The following is a 23,452-nucleotide window of genomic DNA, read 5'->3' on the forward strand; positions in this document are numbered from 1 at the left end:
TTTTGAGAATATTTGGACCCCATGCAAATCACCAAAGGCTTCCTTCTTATCATGCCTTTCTTTTATTTTTGTTTTCAGTAAGTACATAATCTTGTTGACATCACTAAGACTGAATATGAAACTTCTTTGCCTTAAAAAATCATACAGGGTTGCTTTTGCGCGTTTTGTGTTATTATTGCAGTCCAGTCAATTGCATAACAGAAGGGGGCGACTTTTCACCGAGAGCGTTTAAACTGAGACAATGCGTGTAAAACACATTGGCATGTTAAATTTCCGCACAGAAAAACAGAATGTGAACCTCTTCACGTCCATGAGTACATCAAAGCAGTCTTCTTCTTGACGCGGTGAGTTACAGCTATACTTCTCATATATTTAAAAAGACGTTTCAGACGTTTTTGTTGTTGGACAAAGCCGAGTATGGGAGGTAGGGACGACTTTATATCATTACTCATCTAGCCTAAGTGGTGGGTTACATTTTTTAAAGACAGTAAGTTTACTAAAAATACGAATTTATATTATGTATGGTGTTTAGACAAAAATATATATTGAACACACGCTCACTCGAAGCGTGTCACACTTATAAAATATGTCTTAACACGAGTAAAATATGTTTTAACACGCTGAGGAGAGTATGACATGTAAATTACAGTACTAGGTCTACTCTATGTTCCATAAATTTCACTTTAAACATGGTAAAGATACAACAGATATTAGTCTGTATATAAATGAGTATTTTTATACTGCAGGCTTGCTGAAAATCTTTTAAGGAAAAAATAACAATAACAGCAATAATAATAATGAACTGAACGTTTATTTATTTATTTTTTTCTCTCTCTCTTTTGTTACAGAAAAAAATCTACTTTTGAAAACAGCACTTATGACATCATGAATCTTTAAACAGCCATATACAGTAGCCCAAAGTGAAATCTGATGCATGTAGCCTATTATATTTATTTTGAACAATTTTCATGGGCATGCTAGTTGCTGGCAAATTATGCATATTTGAAGTCAAGTTCTTCATGACTTTTCATTCTTAGTGTCAGAGAATGTTAATTTATAAAGAAGCAGGCATCAGTGGGGCATGGCTTCAGTGGTTCTTATGCATCAGTCTCTCACTTATTCATGGAGTCATATCTGAAACCAGTAGAGCCCTGGATATAATGACAAAATATCCACTAATTGATGGGTAGGACACTTTTCACTGTATTGCTTACTGAAAATAATTAATTACAAATAACTTTATAATAAAGTTGTAATTGCCAACATATTTTACAGTAAAAAATGTATAAAAACTATTTAATGTGATTTCATACTGCCTGTTTTTCTCTTTTCTCAGACACAATGACTGGGCACTACACTTGAGAAAACATCATGACAACAAACTGACAAAGGTCAATCTCTACAATTATCCTCAGGGGGCTACAGATATCACTCGCCTCATTGCTGGCCATGTTGGAGGTCAGGTAATTTCTCTTGGTTTATCCTGATTATGATTTATGGTTTTAAAATATTTAATAGCTTCAGCTGCTTCTAACTATCATTTGCGTATCTCACAAAGGTCATAGCCTATATTTGTTCATACCTAAATTTGTGGTAGTAAACCTATAATATAAAACTTAAACAGAATAATAAAAATTGTGCAGTTAATGCTTTGAAAATTTAGTTGAATAATCACAGCAATATAAAATAGACAGTTAAAAATATGAGCATTAGTTAAAATAAAATATATTTTTAAACACCCCAGAAAAAATCCATTATATCACTCATAGTTATGTTACTAAATAAATAAATATTTGAATTGTGACAGCTCTCTAAATAGATTTAAACAATATTTATTCCTAAGATTTGCAAAGGAAATTTTCAAATAGGTACCATAAATAAGTGAAGTTATACAACTGTAATGTAACCAAAACCCCTTAAAAATGGCAATCCCTGACACAAATGCAGTAGTACCCTATATATGAAAATGGCAGAAAGGCCTCTCTGCAAATTTATATTAAGTAGTCTTAACTACTATGTACTTACATCAAAGAAAACATATAAAGTACTTATTGTGTCTATATTGTATTGCACAACAGTTATGATGATATTGAGGTGGAATACAGGTATGATTTGGTTTTGTGCAATTGGTAGGTTTATAGGTGGGTTAAGGTGTAAGAGATGGTGTAAACAGTCTAATTATAAATGTAATTACAGAAATTAAGCACAATATAAAAACATGTATGTACATAATACGTGCATTTTACAAATTATTATTTCAAATGCAAGTACAAAGTAATATGTTCAACTTAATATAAAGTAGGCTACCTCATTTGACTGAGCTACTGTAGTTTAGTTGCCCTGTATAGAAATAGTTTGACATGATCATAGTTTGACATGATCTGAGAAGTAGGTTTAGTGACTTTCTCACAATAATCAAAATTGTATTGTTTAAAAAAAAATAATAAAAAATAAATATATTTAAATAATTTATTTAATGTATTGCTATTTTTGATGATAGGCTAAAATGTTATTGTAATAAAACTTTTCCTTAAAATGATCCCTAAATGCGAGTGGTCATTTTGCTTTTTAAAATTATTTTATGTATGCAAAGTTAAGCCTTTCGTATTTGTCAGGTTTTTTCAGCATACGTGTTGTGCACGGCTCAGGACAAAGATGCTGTCAGACTGACCTTGGAACAGATTGATGTCATTCGTCGTATGTGTACTGAAAAAACAGAGATGGAACTGGTCACCACATCTGAAGGTACTTTTGCTTCCACTTAACCAAACATATTTTCACTTGAGCCTCTTTCACTTGAGTTTTCTTAAACTTTCACTCCCTCTGAATTTTATGAACATTACTGTCCACTCACAGGTTTAGAAGAGCTTTTGTTTTTTTTGGGTGAACTGTCCATTTAATGTTATTTAGTTTGTACACAATGACATTAATGATATGAAAAGTTGCTTCGATGTTACAGTACAATAGACAACGGTTGTCACTATCTGGAGAGGAAGTAGTAAATTATATCCAGAGCAATTTACTAAATTCTTGCCTGCACTTGAATAAGTGAAACGTAAATAGACCACTTGCAATCTCATAGCGACCTGCCTAAGGATATTATCGCTCAACATGTCAAACCAATGAAGGCCATATGAAACATTGCAAAACATTATTTCACATTCATCAACATCTCTTACTTCGGTCTTCTTAAGGATTTTTAATATATAATAACAATAATAATGTTTTAATAAATTGAATAATAATTTATTTAAATTATTTCCATTAACGTTCGAATGGTAGGTATTATTATCATTCTGACAAAAACTGTGCCAATAACATTTAGGGAATACTTGAACCATATTCAATACATGCATGTTTACAACAAGCTATACACCTGTTTCCTAACAAGCCCATTGTGTGTTTGGCATTTGAGGGCACTTCATGTTTGAGATTCTACTCAAAAAGACTGAAACAGAGTCTTAAAGGTGCAGTAGGTGATTGTCTTCAGAATTTTTTTTGTTGTTGTGCTGGTTGAAAGTCTCTTCACATTCTGATAGTAATGATTAAAGTAAATAATCTAAATGTATTCATATGTAATTTTATTACATTTGATATTTTGATAAGCCCAAACTGTCTGTCAACGAATGTAGATTTGTACATCTGCGTACCCGTTCATGCAGATCTGCCGTTTGCGTGTGGACGTGCACCGCATTCATTGCATGCACATGAGAGAGAAAGTCACAGTGGTAAAAACAAATGCTAAATCAACTTTTACAAATCCTTAATCAATATTGGAGTTAGCGTTGCACACTGGAGGAAGGATGACACCATGGCTGAAGTACAGTATTTCTGTTAGACAGGTAATGTTCTGTTTTGAAACTATTTTAGTCACACAAAGCTGATGTAGATTGTGTTGTTTTATGAATGGGTTATATGCACAGAAGTGTTGTTCAGCCACTGAAATCTTCCGGCTAATGACTGATGTGACTATATTTTTAATTTCGTAAAGAATATTGTACAGCATCGATAATGTAGATTTTTATTTAGCTTAACAACAAAACATAAGTAAATAGCGCTATTCTGCCTAGCCTGCTTTACTGAGCTGAAGTTGCTTTTATAATCACATTGGTTCATTTTTGAACAATGACAACCTGTGACGCGCTCCCTATATTGTTCAACATGCTACTCTGAATATTCGGTCTGATATAGCATGTAAGTATGGCTTAGTAATAATTCTATTTCCTGCACGCCACCAGCCAAACACTAAGCATACAGTAGTCGCTTTAGGACAAATCGCGTGAGAGAGTGAGACCAATGATTCTTGCATACATAAAGTATTAAACATTATGACAAGTTTTGCTTGCTACACAACTGAAATGGTGCTAGATGTAATATAGTTTTTCATTTAGAATTTTTGTATGAAAAAGTACTAAAGTTTTCTAACTGGCTAATGACATGATCTAGTGGGCTGTCAGCTGTGTACGTTCGTGATTTCAGGAGGTGTGGTTTTGGACGGCACGGAGGGACTGTTTCAAAGATATTATGCTAATAGATAGCATTTTGGCAGATCACCTACTGCACCTTGAAATAATGTTGTGCTACACATAATAAACAGACTCCATCATCTGTCATTTTTAGATGTCAGGGAACACTTGGTATTTTAACGTGATGTGGTGTAACAAAGAATCTAAAAATAGTTTTTTTATCCACTACATTGATTTTTTCTTGTTTCCTTTTTTTTCATTGTATTGATTGTGACATTGTAATTAATTAATTTACAATATATTTCATGAATAATTCACTACAATTCTTTAACTCTTTATGTGGCACTATCTGAAATACTCATTGGAGTGTGGAGTGTAACTTGGCTTTATTAACATACTTTTCAACTTTTGTAAGTCAATTGCAGTCAAAATTAATGGTTCACCTGAGAAAGGGTTAAGAACATCTATTTTTTTCTCTCTCCTCCATTCTTTAGATCTCATTCTAAGTATGTTTGCACAGGGATGTTTTAAAAGTGTTTACTGGAAAGTTTCTAAAACAAGCTAAATACAGAATGATGGAAATCACTTTTATATAATATCACTCATGCGGCATGGTGGCTCAGTGGTTAACACTGTCACCTCACAGCAAGAAGGTCACTGGTTTGAGTTCTCGCTGGACTAGTTGGCATTTCTTTGTGGAGTTTGCATGTTCTCCCCGTGTTGGCGTGGGTTTCCTCCGGGTGCTTTGGTTTCCCCCACAGTCCAAAAACATGCTATAGGTAAAATTGGATAAATTGTCTGTAATATATGTGTGTGAATGAGTGTGTATGGATGTTTCCCAGTACTGGGTTGCGGCTGGACGGGCATCCGCTGTATAAAACATATGCTGGATAAGTTGGCAGTTCATTCTATTGTGGTGACCCCTGATAAATAAGGGACGAAGCTAAAGGAAAATGAATGAATGAATAATATCATTCAGTGTTCCAAGTTATAAGTATTTTTTATTTAAGGCATCATGTGGAATATAATATAAAAACACAGTACAGTGATATTTAACTGTTGCTGTGGAAATACTGAAGCTAAATGTACATGTGTGTACTGTGTACTGTGTACTGTGCATGCCATGCTGACCGCTGATGATCTGTTCACCTTCTGGTGCAGAATTATATAAAAACACTTTTCTACATTGTGGCCATATAGTGTGAGTAAGAAAATACATGTTTTTTTAATATATTGGTTTGTTTCATCTGTTTATCTGTTTTGTTGTGCATTTTAGGAATGAAGAAGAGTACAAAAATCGCATGTCTGATCAGTGTGGAAGGAGGCCACTCCATCGACAGCAGTTTAGCAGCTCTACGCATGTTTTACCAGCTCGGCGTGAGATCCATGAGTCTCACACACACCTGCAACACACCGTGGTAAATACTCAACATGCCATACAAATTACTGTCATTTAGACATACTGCCATTTAGATAAATATTTACCATTTCTCTAATGATGTCACACATAGGGCAAAGAGCTCATCTAGTTATTATCAACATTACCAGTGGGTGAACAACAGCCTGACTGAATTTGGCAAGGTAAGATTTTTTCTTGATGGATTGATGGTAAATAAAACAATGTAAAACAAAACAGACCGCACTGAAAGATAAAGGTTAATGAACCAATGAAGTTTAAAGAGTTACAGTTATATTTAGTGAAGTATTTGTCGTCCTCCTTCATCCACTTCTATATTTGGAAATCACTTTCTTGTGTCTCGGATTTGAACCCCAAGGCTGGATTTACAGGAAGTCCAAATCTGTTTTCTTTTTGCTAAAGCAAAACAAAATCTGAAAGTTTTGTATTTTTTGTATGGAATTTATGTATTTATATGACTTGAGTTATAATTTCTGACAGATCCAAGCAAGTTTATTTATATAGCCCATTTCATACACAATGGTAATTCAGAGTGCTTTACATAAACAGTACTAAAATGGTGATTGCAAATATCTGTTTTATTGATTTAAAATGGTTTGTGAAAATACTGGTAACAACAACCCGAAAAGATGAACATACTTTTACCCAGTGTAGTGAGAAATAAAATACAGTCTCAAATGAAATCTTATCAAGAAATGCATCTGATGGGTAGAAAAACATAAATAATTTGCATTTTAAGAACCCACACTCATCACAACTACACCCAGGACAGGAGGCCCTGCTTACACCCTTACAAAAAGCAAAATAAAAATAAAAAATGTAACATTAGCATATAACATAATATTACAATATCAACAAAATCTGAACAAAAATCCCATTTAATATGTCTAAACAATATTTGAGTATATAGTTCAATATATTTTTTATGATATCTATGATATATCATGAAATATATAATATATATGAAACTATTTAATAACATGTGTGAATCAATAAATAGCTATTAAAAGGTGATTTATTAGGTGATTGATAAATAAAACATAAATAAAAACAGAATTGATTGTTGATTTTCTTTTTTTAACTGACACTCTTAACACTTGATCACATCCTAAATATCTTTCTGATCTTATGAACATAAATAACTCTCCTAGATTTATGACATTAAGATCATCTCTAAAAGGTTGTAGATGGTCCCAAGATTCAGACTTAAATGAAAAGGTAATCATGCTTTCATCATTGTTTGTACGAGTTTGTGGAATAGTTTTTTTCCTAAAGGTTAGTTTCCACAGAGAATGAATTAAATTTCAAAAGAAAACTTTGATTTTAAAGTCAAATGTTTCTATTAAGGGTGGCACGGTGGCTTAGTGGCCATATGCATGTCACCTCACAGCAAGAAGGTTGCTGGTTTGAGTCCTGGCTGGGTTAGTTGGCATTTCTGTGTGAAGTTTGCATGTTCTTGTGGGTTTCCTTCCGGTGCTCCAGTTTCCCCCACAGTCCAAAGACATGCGTTATAGGTGAATTGGATAAATTTAATTGGCCGTAGTGTATGTGTGTGAATGTGAGAGTGTATTGGTGTTTCCCAGCACTGAGTTGTGGCTGGAAGGGCATCTGATGCATAAAACATATGCCAGAATAGTTGGCGATTCATTCTGCTGTGGCGACCCTTGGTAAATCAGGGACTAAGCTGGAGAATGAGGAAAATTAATGTTTGTATTGGTGTTTTGTACACCCTGTTTTTGCATTCTTTTATTTTATTCTATTTTATATGCCTTAATTTGTAGGTATGTTCTTTTAACACAAAAGAAAATAACATCTTGATAATAAAACGACATGACATGAAAGATGTCTGTTTTCTGTGAACATATCATTACAATGCTGTGGACAATGAACCCATTATGTTACATGAATCAAGTACAGTTACAGTACATGAGGAAACAATTCTGCACATTCTTCAAAATCAGAATCCAAAAAACATAGTTATGGTGCACACAATTATCAGAATTAAGAGTTAAATAACTGAGTTAAATGTGGCAATGATTAAAAATCCACATAGGTAATGTTCCACAAGTATATCCCAATTTCCATTGTGTACTCAGAAAAATAATGTTTGTTCAAACAACATAAAGAATAAGCTGAAACAACACAATTCTTGAGTTTTTGAGGACAACTTAATTGCTTTATGTTTAATCCACTTAAATTGGTTAAAAAACAACAATAACAACAACAACAACAACAACAACAGTGTTAAATGTTTTTTACACTGTGTGTTGAATTGAAGTGAACAAATCAGAATGTAATCATATTTTGTCTGCTCTCTGCAGGAAGTGGTACATGAGATGAACCGATTGGGAATGCTGGTTGATCTGTCTCATAGTTCCTGGGAGACAGCCAGAGCAGTGCTGAAACATACAGCCGCTCCAGTTATTTTCAGCCACTCCTCGGCCTATGCTGTCTGTAACAATGTTCGCAACGTACCCGACGACCTGCTGCTGCTGCTGGTGAGATACTACGTTAGACAAAAACATTAATCTCCAGAATGTGTAAATGGCAGCCACCACTTGCATTTTGCCAATAAAAACATGTATGGTCATGTGTGAAATTTTGATCTAACTCAACAGAAACTGCTTTCTTTTGTAGAAAAGAAATGGAGGGCTTATCATGGTGAACTTATACAACAGTTTCATAGCATGTTCAAGTAACATAGCAAACGTGTCTATTGTAGCTGGTAAGCGAGCAGACATATTTTTTTATTTGATATATTTTATGGATTTGTTTGATTAAAAATGTTGCTTTTAGATCACTTTGATCATATAAAGCGAGTAATCGGAGCTGAAAGCATTGGAATCGGAGCAGACTATGATGGAGCTCAAGGGCAAGTGAACATCTCTACATCTCATTTATTATTACACTGTATGTGTTTTGTTTATGCACACTAGCAGGGATGGGCAGTATTTATCATTTTGTAATTTGTAATTTGTATTTGATAGGGCTGATAAAAATAGCTTAATATTTCGCATCAAAATACTTTAGTGTCTTTTACTTTTGTAGTTTTAAAATACTGTGAAATACTTTGCAAGACGTCTAAAGTACACAATGACATCATAAAATTGCAGCCTCCGATTGGTGCTTTCTCAGTTATTTGCCTAAGCTTGAGATTCATTCATTCATTCATTCATTTTCTTATCTACTTAGTCCCTTTATTAATCTGGGGTCGCCACAGCGGAATGAACCGCCAACTTATCCAGCATTTGTTTTACGCAGCGGATGCCCTTCCAGCCGCAACCCATCTCTGGGAAATAAGCTTGAGATTAAAACAGAAAATTGATTTATGTTTAAGAAAGTGGTCACTGTTTGGAACATGGTTGGTTATTATGCTTAAAGAACTAACAGACAGATGGCTTGGTTGTATCCAGGAGCAAGTCAACAATCATTGACAGTAGGTTCTTTTCAGTCATGTGGTTCTGGTGACGCGCAATATTCAGATGGAGGACAGGAAGTAAAAAATAGTCTGTATTTTTGTGATTTATACCATATTTCAAAAGGAGATATAAATAGAAAATAACCACATATGTTGGGAATGATCCTTATATCATAAAGAGGACAGAGTTTTCTACTAAACTAATATATGCTGCGGGCAGTAGATACTGCATATTCTATTACATTACATAAAAAAATACTACAGTAAATACTACAGTGTTTGGAAGCATACTATAGATAATTACTTAATTGAGTAAGTCTATCAGTTTACTATGCTACAGTATTCTGTAGCGTTCATTAACAAAGAGTTGTACACATTATACACTTTACTATGCCGTTCAAAAACATGTTCATTGTAAATTACTATAGTTTTTCCCCATGTGGATATCTTCCAGACATCACAAAATAACAGATAAAAAAAGCATACAAAAGCGTGTCACATAGTTTACATTATTATTTATTAATTTTTCTAAGGGTAAAAAAGTGCTCCACAATGAGGGTTGCACTTTCTTTGTGTTCGGTCAATGAACTTAATTTCAACGAATATTCACCGCCGCTGCGCATATAGATGTAACGTTTTATAGACGTATTAACTTTATGGTTGTTTATTCCACAAAAATGCCAGTAAAGTCATGGATTATTGCAAAACAAGACGGATATTTCGTTACAGTGATTACATGGCAATGTACGTTATGTATATTCTCCTGGATTTTGTATAAATGTGGTGGTGTTTGTATCTAATTTTTATATAACACGTTAACATATTTATACACATAACTAGGCCTGTATATAATCTTTATTGGTGCTGTCAAATGAAATGAATTATCGCGTTCAAAAAGGTTTGGACACATGGATGTATTGAATAAATGTTTATTACATGCTGCCTTTTCTTCCATTTTTCAGCCAGCTTCTGGAACTCCCCCCCCCCTTTATGAGCAAAAGCGTTTGGTAGTCCAAAAACTGTTCGGCCTTTCATATTTTGGCCGATTTAAACAGTTATAAACAATATAAATCAGAAACATTTTGATGTTCTGATAGCGATTCCTATGTAGAAGAATCACTTCCTGCCCTCCATCTAAATTTTGCGCGTCATAAATGACATCACGTGAAAACAACCTATAGTTTACTGTTCAATGCTAAGACCAGTAATATATAATGGCAGTGTAGTGTCCAATTCAACATCAGCATCTTTGCTTAATGAGATGGAATAAACTCTTAGTCCTTAAGAACAGGATAATCAGTCTCAGTGCTGCAGGTAGAAATAGCAGAGGCATTTCTGTGAACCTTTGTCGATTAAATAAATGTTTTCTGGAATTGTAAATAATAGCCCAAATTAAATTACATATAAAATTGTAAAACCAGTTTGCACATTTAATTTAAATGATCTTTAATCTAAAGAACCCCGTATTCATGCATATGGCATCTTATCTGTGTGTGCACGTGTGTTGACGTCCTTCGGTTATTACAGATTCCCTGAAGGCCTGGAGGATGTCTCTAAATACCCTACACTAATTGAGGAGCTGATAGCAAGGAACTGGACTGAGCAAGAGTTGGCTGGAGTGCTGAGACTCAACTTCCTCAGAGTATTTGAGATGGTTGAAAAGGTAAGGAACTCATCTTTTGTGCTCATTTCCCTGTTCAGTTAGGCCAGTTCAAGTACACTGAAAAAAAAAAAGATTTCTTCAAAATTGTTACAAACAATTTATATGGGTTGAATTTAAACAAACAAATTAAATTTAGTAATGTTCAACTTAATTTGTTTGTTTAAATTCAACCCAAATAAATTGTTTACACCCACTTAACATTAAAGGGCACATAGGTTACCCCTTTTTTCATATTTAATATAAGTCTTTTATGTCCCCAGAATGTGTCTGTAAAGTTTCAGATCAAAACACCCATCAGATCATTTATTATAGCTGTTTGAAGTGTCTATATTATAGCTGGGAAAAAGGTTTTGCTGTTTTTTTGTATTGGGCCTTAAGGCTAGTCCTCCCCGCCCACCGTTCCCACGTGCCTGTCAGCAATTGCCGCCCTCGGCTGCCTCAGGAAACAGATCTCACGTAACGTGTGTGAGAAATACTACAGTAAGAACTTTAACAATCAGTATTTGATGCATTTTTTGTGGAGTTGCAACAATGAGTCACACACAATGCCATTACAAAGTTCACGCACACACTCAGCGAGGACACAAACACATAGCGCAGACACATACACACACACACACACACATAGAGAGAGAGAGAGACAGCGCGTTAAGCTTTGCACTCGTTTTGCACGCATATGTGTCATGATACTGGTAATATCCACTGCTTTATGGATATCTCTTATATTAATGAACAAAATAAACCCGATTTAACGTTCACAAACCGCGATTGAAGCGTTTGATGATGATTGATGATCCTAGCGAACTGAACAGACCTTTTATTCCCGGCTGCTTTGTGCTCGTCCTCTCTCGTTGATACGATTATACACGTGACTACCAGGACATGTTAATGCGCGCAGCTGTCAATCAATATTGGTGGGCGGGGGGACCGCACTCCTACGTAAAATTGCGGTCGATCTGAAAACCGCTCCAATTGGTCCACCGTTTTATGTTGTTACATTTGAAAAAAAAGGACTGGGTGTGTTTATATCAGCCCAACATGACAGTTTATACACTATACTTACACACATTTCTGTCCAAACAGCTTAAAAAGTAGGTTTTTCACCATAGGTACCCTTTAAAAAATTTATTAAATCTAAGCAATCACCTTTATATAATTTTTTTTGTGTATCATGTGAAATACAGCACCGACCCACTCTTAAAGGGATAGTTTATCCAAAAATTTAAGTTTACTCACTATTTGCTCTCCCTCAAGTGGTTCCAAATCTTTATACTTTTTTCTTTATTCTGTTGAACACTAAAGAAAACTTTTTGAACAAAGCTAAAAACCTGTAACCTATTGGCCTCTTCAAAATGAAAAGTTTACTCCACCTGAAGATATAAGGGATGTTTTCTTCAGCAGAACATGAAATAAGTTGCAAATTGTGGTCCTTCCTTGGTTGATTAAAGCACAGTAAAAACAACAACAACAACAACAACAGTACTAATTATTTTTGCATTGAGTTTTTTAAACAGATGTTGAATGCAACTTCCTAAAAACAATTCTTTTTTTAAATGTAATAAACAAATTTCTTGAGTTTTGTAAGTAATCAATGTGCTCATCAATCTGGTGTGCCATCATGGTGCACACAAAGCCGGCATTACAGTCTCTAATCCATTTTACACAGTGACAATAACTAAAATAATAACATAAAACATTTTTGTGATTTTAAAGGTGCAGTAGGCGATCTGCCTAAATGCTAACCGGTTAGCATAATATGTTTAAAACACAGTCTCTTCCCTGCCGTCCACATTAAAGATAGCAGAGACCCACTAGATTATTTCATTCACCACTTAGAAAACTTTATAGTACTTTATAATACTATAATTCCGAACAACAAAAAAAACTGTATTATATCATGTTTTCAGTTGTGTAGCAAGCAAAACTTATCATAATGTGCAATATTTCATGCATGCTTGGATTGCTGGTCTCACGCATTTTATCCTGAAGCAACTACTGTATGCTTAGTGCTTGGCTGGCGGCGTGAGGGAAGTAGAATTATTACTTACATGCTATTTCAGACCGAATATTCAAAGTAGCATGGTAAACAATATAGGGAGCGCGTCACAGGCTGTCATTGTTCAAAAATGAACCAATGTGATGTGAATATAAAACATACCTTACCTCAGTAAAGCAGGCTAAGTGGAATAGCGCTATTTACTTATGTTTTGTTGATAAATAAAATATTAAAATACATATAAATCCATTTAGATCATTTACTTTAATCATTACCATTGGAACGTGAAGAGACTTTCAACCAGCACAACAAAATGTTCCTGAAGACAATCACCTACTGCACCTTTAACTTTAACTTAACTTAACTTAACTTAACTTAACTTAACTTAACTTAACTTAACTTAACTTAACTTAACTTAACTTGAGAAACAGTTTGTAGACTATGTATTTATTTATTTCTGTGAATATTTGTGCCCCATGCATCTTTATACTTTACTGGAAATGACCTTACAGTCTGTACCAGTTGTATGAGTTTGGCTTTGCAAGATGTAGTTGCTGATTGTGGGCCCCCAGTGCATGGATGCACTTTTTCGATTTTTATCATTGGAACATTTCTATTTGTAACATTTTCGAATAGTTTTTATTCAAAACATTCATTCTTTGGGGAAAATGTTTTAAACGAACCTAAAAAAATCGTCCTGTCCTAGTTAATGGGCATTTATTTGTTCTCATGTCTTCCCAACCACTGACAGAATCTGTTGAATCTCCTGTTGGTTTTCTGTAAATAGAGCAAACATTTCACATCATGGACTACTCTCTTGGAATGTTTTCAAACTCCAAAAGACAGCTGTGATGCATTATTGTCTAAACCTTCTCACACACATCCTTAGATTATCTTATTCCACAGCCTCTTCCTTTTCTTGTATAACAATAGTGACTTTTGCAGGGACAATTCCTTCCAGTTCCTTTAATTTTCTTTGAAACATCTATGGACTCTCTGTCCCGAACTCTATGATCCCAATTAATGATGATAGTCTTACACTTAATACATCTAAAGAGAAGCGCATATTGTCTTATCTTCAACTGTCTTCTGACTCATCCTCGGAATCTGAAAATCTTATTACAACCTTTATTAAAAGCACCTAAAAGCCTTGCATAGCTTATCTGTCTTATTACTAGGGCCAGAAAGTATCTGCAGACATTTTTTGCTATTTCTGTTGAGGATTTTGTAAAAAATGTGCAGATTTCTGCAGAATTATTGTGTGTATCGTAACTAAAAACTTAACATATGAAATAAAAAATTAGATCTGCTTATTTGGTAAACAAAGCAAGTCTCTCATATAATATATCTACTAAAAGACAGAACATATTACTTTACAAACTGTATTGTAAATAAATCATATGAACATTTTCATATTATTAATATTATATTACAATAATATTAGTGAAATTAATTTAAAAACTCAGTAAATATAAATTTACACAAGTGAATACATAGACTCAATGATGGAATAAAAATCAGCTGAATTTTTGCGTGCAAATTCCGTGAGGGCCTAATTCTTACCCTACGTACCTCCTTTTTACTCAACCACTCTAAAGCGCAGACAGTATAGATTGATATACATGTCCCAGCTTCCCATGCTCTTCTTGATAAGGTGTGATAAAGTTCCCCCAAATGTCATCCGCCACGCTAAAGCGATTTTATCTTAACATAGTTTGTATTGCAATGCCAATGCAGGTATTGTTCATATTCTATTACAAACTGCTTAGCTTCTCTCACCCCTAAAAAATTCTCAAGAAAACCTAGCCACCTTGTTCGATTCACCTCACTTTTAAGATGTGTGTGCTGAAATAATTGTGACATACACTTATACTGTAGTTTATTAGGCATGTAAATGTGTTTTCCTCAGTGTGGTCAGAGCTCAAGTGGGTTTATTTGAAATATTTGTCTCATGTTCAGATACGTGATGATATGTTGGACATTTCTCCCAGTGAAGTTGAAATCCCGTTTCTGGAAGCAAACAACAGCTGTCGTGCGATGCTCATCCATCCAAGCAAACTCGGCAAAAGCGTTCAAAATGGAAATGCTCCACTGATGCCTGCAGGAGCTTTTGCCTGGTTCATCTTATTTTTGATCCATTCAATATAATATTACAAGAACAAATCAGAGGTAGACTGTATACAACTGGTGTTTTACTACAGACTACTTTGCTAATGCACTTGAAGTAAAATGCACTTGAAGTAAAATTGCTGACTGAAGCCTAAACAATTACATTTAAGACATTTTCTGAAATTCATACATATATTGGTGTCTTAAAACGTATTGCGAATGTGTAGATCACTTTATGTAAAGGATTAAAAACAGGAGCACTAGAGCGACAGTATATCTTTAGATGATATATTTGTTTCAATTATGCTTTATTCATTTATTATTGAAGAAAAAAAATACTTTTATAATTGCTAGCTTTTTTGTCAAAATAAGATCATATAAAACATTTAGCAATTTGTAGTACACTTTACTGAAACAATTTATTCCATATATTTTTATTTTATTTTATATATATATATATATATATATATATATATATATATATATATATATATATATATATATATATATATATATATATATATATATATATATAAACAATATAAAAAAACCTGGCAGCACGGTGGCTCAGTGGCCAGCACTGTCGCCTCACAGCAAGAAGTTTGCTGGTTCGAGTCCTAGCTGGGCCAGTTGGCATTTCTGTGTGGAGTTTGCATGTTCTCCCCATGTTTGCATGGGTTTCCTCCTGGTGCTCCGGTTTGCCCCCACAGTCCATAGACATACACCATAGATGAATTGAATAAACTAAATTGGCCATACTGTATGAGTGTGTACAGGTGTTTCCTAGTATGGGTTGCCGCTGGAAGGGCATCCGCTGTGTGAAACATATGCCGGAATAGTTGGCGGTTCATTCCGCTGTGGTGACCTCTAAGATAGAGACTAAGCCTAAGAAGGAAAACTAATGAATGAATGATTGAAAAAAATTGCATGTCATATTAAGTGTTTAATCTTCCTCTTCAACATGTAACTCTGTACAGATGTAATACAACCATTAACAGATAACTTCCTTTATATTACAGATATAAATGTTGTTAGTCAGTATATCCTTCTGTATATTTTTCTATTTGTATAACAAATGTATATTTTCTGTACAGTAATCATACCCTAGAAAAAGAATAAAGACTATATGTATATATATATCCAAAATGTCTGCTTCTCAATGTGAGTTGTGTTGTCTAGAATTAAAAACGTTGAAAATGATTTGTTCATTTACAAATAATCTCTTATATCTTATAAAAGTGATACAATGCAGTAATAACTGATAAACGCTGCCAAAAACAAACTATTCATATCCAAATATCCATCCCATTCTAGCTCCTTTGGTTCTTTTCTAAAGCTTACTTTAAATACAATGGGGGAGATACTACAAATAAATAATGAAGACAAAATAAATAAAAACACAAGGACTCAAATGGAAATACTAGTTTGCGTCCAGAATTGCAGTCTTAGATTTGATCAGAAAGCATTAGATTGTTACTTGGCTTTCAGAAGTCATTATAATTATGTGTGCTCTTTTAATTTAATCTTACTATACAGAAATTGATGTGCATGTAATTGTATATATTACAAGGATATGGTTTTTCTTCAGGTGGTATCTGTTCACCACTGGCAGCAAAAAGGGGATTTTGTCCACATCGTTTAACGTAAGACTTGTTGTTGCTGGAATCCTCAGTTATTTTGTGTTGTAAACATAGTCTAAATTCCAATGTGATTCCCATTGTTATGATGTGCGTTGGTAAGTTCATAATCTTACACAGCTCAAACATGCCAGTGAAGGATTTAGAGTGTATTTCTTGTATCAAATAGTGCACTTCAGTTTAAATAAAAAAATATCCTTACAATTTAGGCTGGGATAGTTTGCAATTTTTTTAGATACCGCTTTCCACTATGGTTTACGGCAACAACACGCAGTAAGAGTGGTTCAAGTGTTGACCTTTGGCCTTTCAAGAGTAGATGGTGATGACCTCACGACCTCCACCTCTTACAAGCAGCACTCGTTCTAGACCCTCAGTCAAGACCTCGAGAAACTCCATATCTGAAGCCTAAGAGTTAAAGAAACAGACGGTTGTGCAATTTTGCTGAAATGAGGCATGACTTCATGGTGGATTGATCCGTATCTGCCCAAAAACTAAGCATGAACTTCTCAGACTAATTTGTTTTCAAATTCTTCACACAGTGTGTACAACATTGATGTAGGTTGACAGATTTATGGATCAATTAAGACTGTTTTGGCACAACATAAAATAAATTAACTTACAAAACGTTTCCCAGTCAAACACAAAACCAAAAGCATACACAAACTGCTGTAAGTAAGCTTAAACACTTAAACATCTGGTGAAATCAAATCATAAAAACAGTAAAACTTGTGGCTTAGTTTAAGAGTGAAAGTAAGAGCATTTTTCCACATGCAAAATGCGAAGGGGACCTAAGGGATTAGGACTAAACAGCTGTGTAATATTAAGAAAACCCCTTATCAATGAGGCTAATCAGAAAAAGGAATGAATTTGCTAGGGAACAAAGATTGGACTTTGGAGCAATGGAAGGAGGCCATGTGGTCTGTTGAGTCCAGATTTGGGTGCACTACGGTAAGAAGAGAGATGGATGAAGTGATGCCTACAGTACAAGCCTATGGGGGCAGTGATCTGGGGATGCTGCAGTTGGTCAGGTGACAGGTCTATAGGTTCAGCAATATTATGGCCAAATAATGAGGTTAGCTGATTACCTGAATAAACTAAATGACCAGTTTATTCCATCAATGATCTTCCCCAATGGCACATTGGTGATGGTGAGTGAAAGATTGGTTTAGGGAGCATGAGGTATCAATTTTATACATGGATTGGCCCCCACAGAGTCCAGACCTTAACCCTATTTAGATTCATTTAGATGTGCTGGAGGAGATTTTGCTCAGTGTTCTGACTTCCCTATCACCATTACAAGATCTTAGCAAAAAACAAATGCAAGTATATGGAGAGGAAAAAAATGTTGTAACATTGCCACAGCAAATGCAGGCCGTAAGTTCATTCTTGTCAACAATATTTAATGATCCAATGAAAATGTGTGACTTTTTGTTTGGACAAGCAATACTATATATCTTCTTTTGCCAAAGTATAGTAATCAAAGTTTTAGGTGATTTTAAAAACACATGAGGCAATGCAGTTTTCAGGACATGATTCTATTAGAACAGGGGTGTCCAAAGTCGGTCCTGGAGGAACGGTGTCCTGCTGAGTTTAGCTGGTTCAGGTGTGTTTGATTAGGGTTGGAGCTAAACTCTCCAGGACACCGGCCCTCCAGGACCAAGTTTGGACACCCCTGTATTAAAAGGTACAGTGCTCAGCATAGTTGAGTACACCCCATTTTGAAAATGAATATTTTTATCAATTTTTTAGTGAACATAGACATTGTATTTTTGTGCATTTAAACAAAACTATTTAGAAACTGAAAGATAATACAATTAAATTCCAGCAAAATATTGCTAAATTACATCCTACAAAATTTCAATTAAATAAAAAAAAATATTTTTTTGCTTCTCTTGATTATTCCTCTTTTTTAAAATTTGTATTTAATATTTTTCTATAACATAGGGAAGGGTGTACTAGTGTTTGGATCACAAGTTATTTTGATAAATAAGCTCCAGATTTGGCTTTAGTACCAACTATTCTAACGTATATGCACAAATATAATATTGTACAGCTTCCTAATAAAAGTATGAATTTAAAAGAGAGATTTGTGAAGGGTGTACTTATATATGCTGAGCACTGTTTATTGTATACCTTTGAAAAAATATCTATTGTACACACTGTAGTTGAAAGATTCCTTCTTGCTGATATTTTTTGCTCTACAATGTGAACTACACATCCCTATACTGTAAGCATACATTTTCAAGCTAGTATGTTTATTTGTTTACTATAAGTTTAATAAGTGAATAGAAATAAGCTTTTGGGATGTCAGTGTGCAGAGACTACCTAGTGAAGCAAAATGTTTAAATATCAGGTTATGTTTCTCAAAGACCAGATTTTACTCATCATTTGAAAAGCCCATAATGAAATAAGAGCTTAATTTTAATGTTATTCCGTCAGTACTGTTTTGAAGTTCAAAAGAAAGATCAGAAGTATTCGTTTATTGATTCCCAGAGCATCTGCATTATAGATTAAACCCCAATTGACGAAAAGTGGTCAACCTTAAGATTACGTCAAAGAGATAAATTGAATTTTCATTTGATGAGAAACTTGTGACACTTACATATTTTGATATTCCTGGTTAATGAGTGTATTTGTGAGCTGGAAAAAGCTGGAAACATGACCCATGTCATAGATGTGTCACTTTTTTTCAGTAAAAATACTGCAAATACTGCAGTGAAATCTAAACAGTAGAGTGTGTCATTCTTGTTTTGTGAAGAAGAAAAAAAAGAATAATGTTGCCGGATTTTAGGGTCAATTCTTTATGTATCAGTTGATCAGAAGCTTATATGAAATGTTTTGGTAGCTTTAGAGAATTTTGAATGCAAAATAGCTAATGTGCCAAACTTAAAGAAAGTTAGAAAAACCGTGTGAAGAGTTTTGAGAAATAGATCCTAGTAATTGTAAATAAAACTGTAATAAAGTATTGGTAACACTTTACAATAAGGTTGTATTAGTTAATGCATTTACTAACATGAACAAACAATGAACAATACATTTACTACAGTATTTCTTCATGTTAGTTAATGAAAATACAGTTGTTCATTGTTAGTATGTTAATTCACGGTGCATTAACTAATGTTAATAAGCATAAACTTAGATGGTAATAAAGGATTAGCAAATGCTGAATTATGATTAATATATGCTGTATAAGCAGGGGCGTTGCTAGACCTTAAGCTCTACTCTGGCACTGCCCCACTCAAACCCCAAAATATAACAATATATATTGTTTTTTAATAAGTAATAGAAAAATATTTATTATAAATAAATAAATAAAAGTATTATTATTATTATACAATTATTATTCTAAATAAATAAGAGAAATTAATTGTAAATGTAACTGGAAAACAATGTAAAGACACAACTGAAGTGATATGCTAAGATCATTTAAGAAATATTTTGCATGAATATTAATTTCATTAGAATCAAATTCTACACACAATTCTATAGAATTCAAAACAGGTGTTTTATAGAATTATCTGTTGTCTTAGACTTGACACATGGCCAAGGTTTACCTCACTGACTCATCATCACCATCATATTATTTAAACTTTTGTTTTATCAACTTGCAAACTCACTGCATGTCGACACATAAAAGGCTGTTATGCTGGTTTCACTAAGCATGAGCAGCGCGTACTGTTTCGGCATGTATGTACGGGATTCAAACTGGGAGCAGAGCAGCGCGTCAGCTTCAATCAGGAGCGTTGTGTGAGGCGCGCAGATATGGTTCTCTGCATGCATGCATCAGTTTTCTTTTTGGTTAAACTACATTGCTTCTACCAGCGTTGGTTCGGTTGCACATAAATAACGTCTTTATTCTGAGATCACCTCTCTTAATAAAAACACTTTCAAATAAAGTAAATTGTATCTCAAAGCATTAACTGGGGCACTGGTGATCTTTACTGGGCCACGTGCCCCAGTAAATGGGATCTGGCGACGCCCCTGTGTACAAGTATTGATCATTATAAGTTCATGTTGGTAAATGCATTAACTAATGAACCTTTTTGTAAAGTGTGACCAAAGTATTACATTGTTTTCTGTGAAGGATACAGTTTTCATCTCCCTCTTGGTTGCGTGGAGGTCCTGGCATATTTAGCAGCACAAGTCTGGCATCATGGGATTTGTTGACAATAACCTCATTCAGCTTGACAGCTGTGTGCATCCGCCGGACATTAGACTGGTCACTGCAACAAACACATATTCAGTGTTGAGTTAAGGTGGATACTTTTTGTGTACATTTGTGTAATTAAAAAAAGAAGGGCAAGGACTCTTTTTAGCTTCTGCAGATAATAGGCACATTGAAGCTAAGCAAGCATGCATACATAGCATACATAGTTTACTTAGGAAAAAAGGCAAACACAAACAGAAAGTCAACGTCAGCGACCCTCTACAATTCACGCTATAAAAAAGAAATAGGGCTATGTTACCAGGATTAAAATGTAAAACTCAAACCTTTTTGCAAATAGTGTGTCAAGAGAGTTCACTGCTTTCTTGCCAGTTCTTGTTGCTGCTTGTCTACTCACGGTTTAATGCTTATTAGCTCTCTGAAGTTTTCTGGTGCGTTGTTTCGGTTACGTCTCTCTGCTTCTATCTTTTCACTAGTCCAGGTCATCTGGTTTTTCTCTGGTAATACCTCAATGGTTTCCTCTTCTTCGTCCGAGTATAAACTGCCCATCCTTATCAGTGAGTGTCTGTCCTTCACTAGCTGGGCCTGTAGTGAAGAGTAATGACTGCATTTCAAAGAGCTACTGGAGGATTTCTTTGGCTTTGAAAGTTAATAACTCATTGAAGATTTGTTAGACTTTGATCTATTTTGTACACAAAGTCGAAAGCTTTTTTCTTCTTTTCAAATATTATCACATTATATGTACCACATTTATAAAGATAAACTAGTTTTTGTCGACAGACTTAAGAGAAAGCATCTTCAATTTGGTGGTTTTAGTTTAGTTTAAAAATTGTATCATTAATCCCACCAGGGGCAATTAAATTAGGGCAGTAGCATCATGATACAACAAACACATAAATAGACAAATCACTCACAAACAATATATATATAAAAAAAATAACTACTTCATAAATAGCACAAAAAAATAACCAGTAATAAGAAAAGACCAATAGATTAACTTTTTTTTTTAAACTTGCTAAAATGTGAGGTTATAAAGCCTTATTGCCTCGGGAATAAAGGTGAATTTTTATTTATTAGAAGAGTATTTAGTGCATCTAAACCTTCTTTCAGAGGGCAATAATAAAAAAAAAAGGCTTCAGAGGCTGGGAATCATCTCCTATCACACTTTGAATTTTCCTTATCATTTGCTGTTCATGTAACTCTGCTAGACTCCGCAGAGCCAAACCAATAATCTTGGAGCAAGTCTTGACTAAGTTTTGAAGGCGCTTTTTGTCGGAAAGCGAGGAGAACCAGCATAAAAAAGACAAGCTTCATCTCAAAATAGGTAGTATAAAAGTTCTTAGTATATATTTTTCTACACAGAAAGAGTTCAGTGTCCTAAGAACATACATTCTCTGATGCACTTTCTTAGTAACAGCTTCTGAGTTCTGCTGGAATTTTAATGTGGTATCAAAGATTGTGCCTGGATATTTATATTCCTGTATCCTAGACCTGTATCCAAGGAGATGGTTATTGATTTTAGAGAGAAAGCACAAAGCAAAACTCATCCCACAATAATTAATGGGGAGCAAATTCAGTTAGTAACAAACTATAAATATTTAGGTGTGATGTTTGACAATAAACTGTATGTATGGACATACATAAACTGGATGTATGGACTGACTGTGCCTCAACAAAAAAAAGCCTCAACTTAGAATGTACTTCTAGAGAAATTACTGTCTTTTAAAGTTGACAACACATTGTTGATCATGTTTTATAGTGCTTTTATTGAAAGTATTGCAACATTTTGTGTGATCTGTTGGTATGGAAATGCTTCTGAGGCCCAGAAGAGGCAAGAAATAGGACATAATTTCCAGATGTGTAAGAAACAGGACAAAATTATAAATTAAGCAATTAAGTTTTTTTATTCGTGCTCCCTCAGTAGCAGTTGATGGGCAGTAGACTGGAAGTCAGAGGTCTCTGTGAGTGTATGCTGCAAATGAAATTTCCCTACTGGGACAAATAAAGTTAACTAATTAACTAACTACCTAACTTGTTCTCCGTTGAAATACAATGGTTTCATCTCTGAGACATTTTTTTCGAAAATCAATTACCATCTCTTTCATTTTGTGATGTTCAGTTGTAAATCAGCTTCTTTGTGCAACTTAAAAAACAAGGATAAAAAACTGTGTCATCAGCATATTTGACTATATGGCAATTGTCCTTAGTGCTGCGGCATTCATTTGTGTACGGTATAAAAAAATTTACAATCAAGAATTTGGATCAAAGTAAAAATAAAAATAAAAAAAGATAAAAATATTTTGTCCATTTTTGTGGTAGTTTGGATGTCAAAATGCATTTAGTCAACAACAAAAAAGCATTGACAGTCAAGTCAAACACTGCAAACAGTATGCAACATCACATTATACTGTAAATACATACATTCTCATTGATTGAAGTAAAAAGCACAAAATCCTGCACTCAAAATGCTTTCAAATATGATTTTAAGACACCATAATAATAATACAAAAGTGCTTATTCACTAGGAAGACATAATTCTATCAGCGTGTTCAAAATAAAAAACAAAAGGCTTCCAATGAGT

General features: G+C 34.2%; 2 protein-coding genes across 2 annotated transcripts in view; one reads left to right on the top strand and one right to left on the bottom strand.

The window, feature by feature from the left end:
* Window positions 1-114: 114 nt before the first annotated feature.
* dpep2 (dipeptidase 2) lies at window positions 115-15,493 on the top strand. The gene is made up of 11 exons (XM_056461771.1): window positions 115-344; window positions 849-1,186; window positions 1,337-1,463; window positions 2,616-2,745; window positions 5,743-5,884; window positions 5,978-6,047; window positions 8,205-8,381; window positions 8,521-8,608; window positions 8,680-8,755; window positions 10,829-10,964; window positions 14,920-15,493. The coding sequence occupies exons 2-11, from the start codon at window positions 1,047-1,049 to the stop codon at window positions 15,106-15,108; spliced, it is 1,275 nt and encodes a 424-aa protein (XP_056317746.1). The 5' UTR covers window positions 115-344; window positions 849-1,046; the 3' UTR covers window positions 15,109-15,493.
* A 130-nt stretch (window positions 15,494-15,623) lies between these two features.
* The window catches only part of slc12a4 (solute carrier family 12 member 4), a 35,366-nt gene continuing 27,537 nt past the window's right edge, over window positions 15,624-23,452 (bottom strand). The window contains exons 22-24 of the mRNA XM_056461772.1: window positions 21,269-21,456; window positions 20,796-20,929; window positions 15,624-17,104 (exon numbers count right to left, since the gene is read on the bottom strand). Coding sequence (XP_056317747.1) covers window positions 17,013-17,104; window positions 20,796-20,929; window positions 21,269-21,456 — 414 coding nt within the window. The 3' untranslated portion in view covers window positions 15,624-17,012. The remainder of the gene's footprint in view (window positions 17,105-20,795; window positions 20,930-21,268; window positions 21,457-23,452) is intronic.

This window comes from Danio aesculapii, chromosome 7 (genome assembly GCF_903798145.1).
Source record: "Danio aesculapii chromosome 7, fDanAes4.1, whole genome shotgun sequence".
Taxonomy (NCBI): domain Eukaryota; kingdom Metazoa; phylum Chordata; class Actinopteri; order Cypriniformes; family Danionidae; genus Danio; species Danio aesculapii.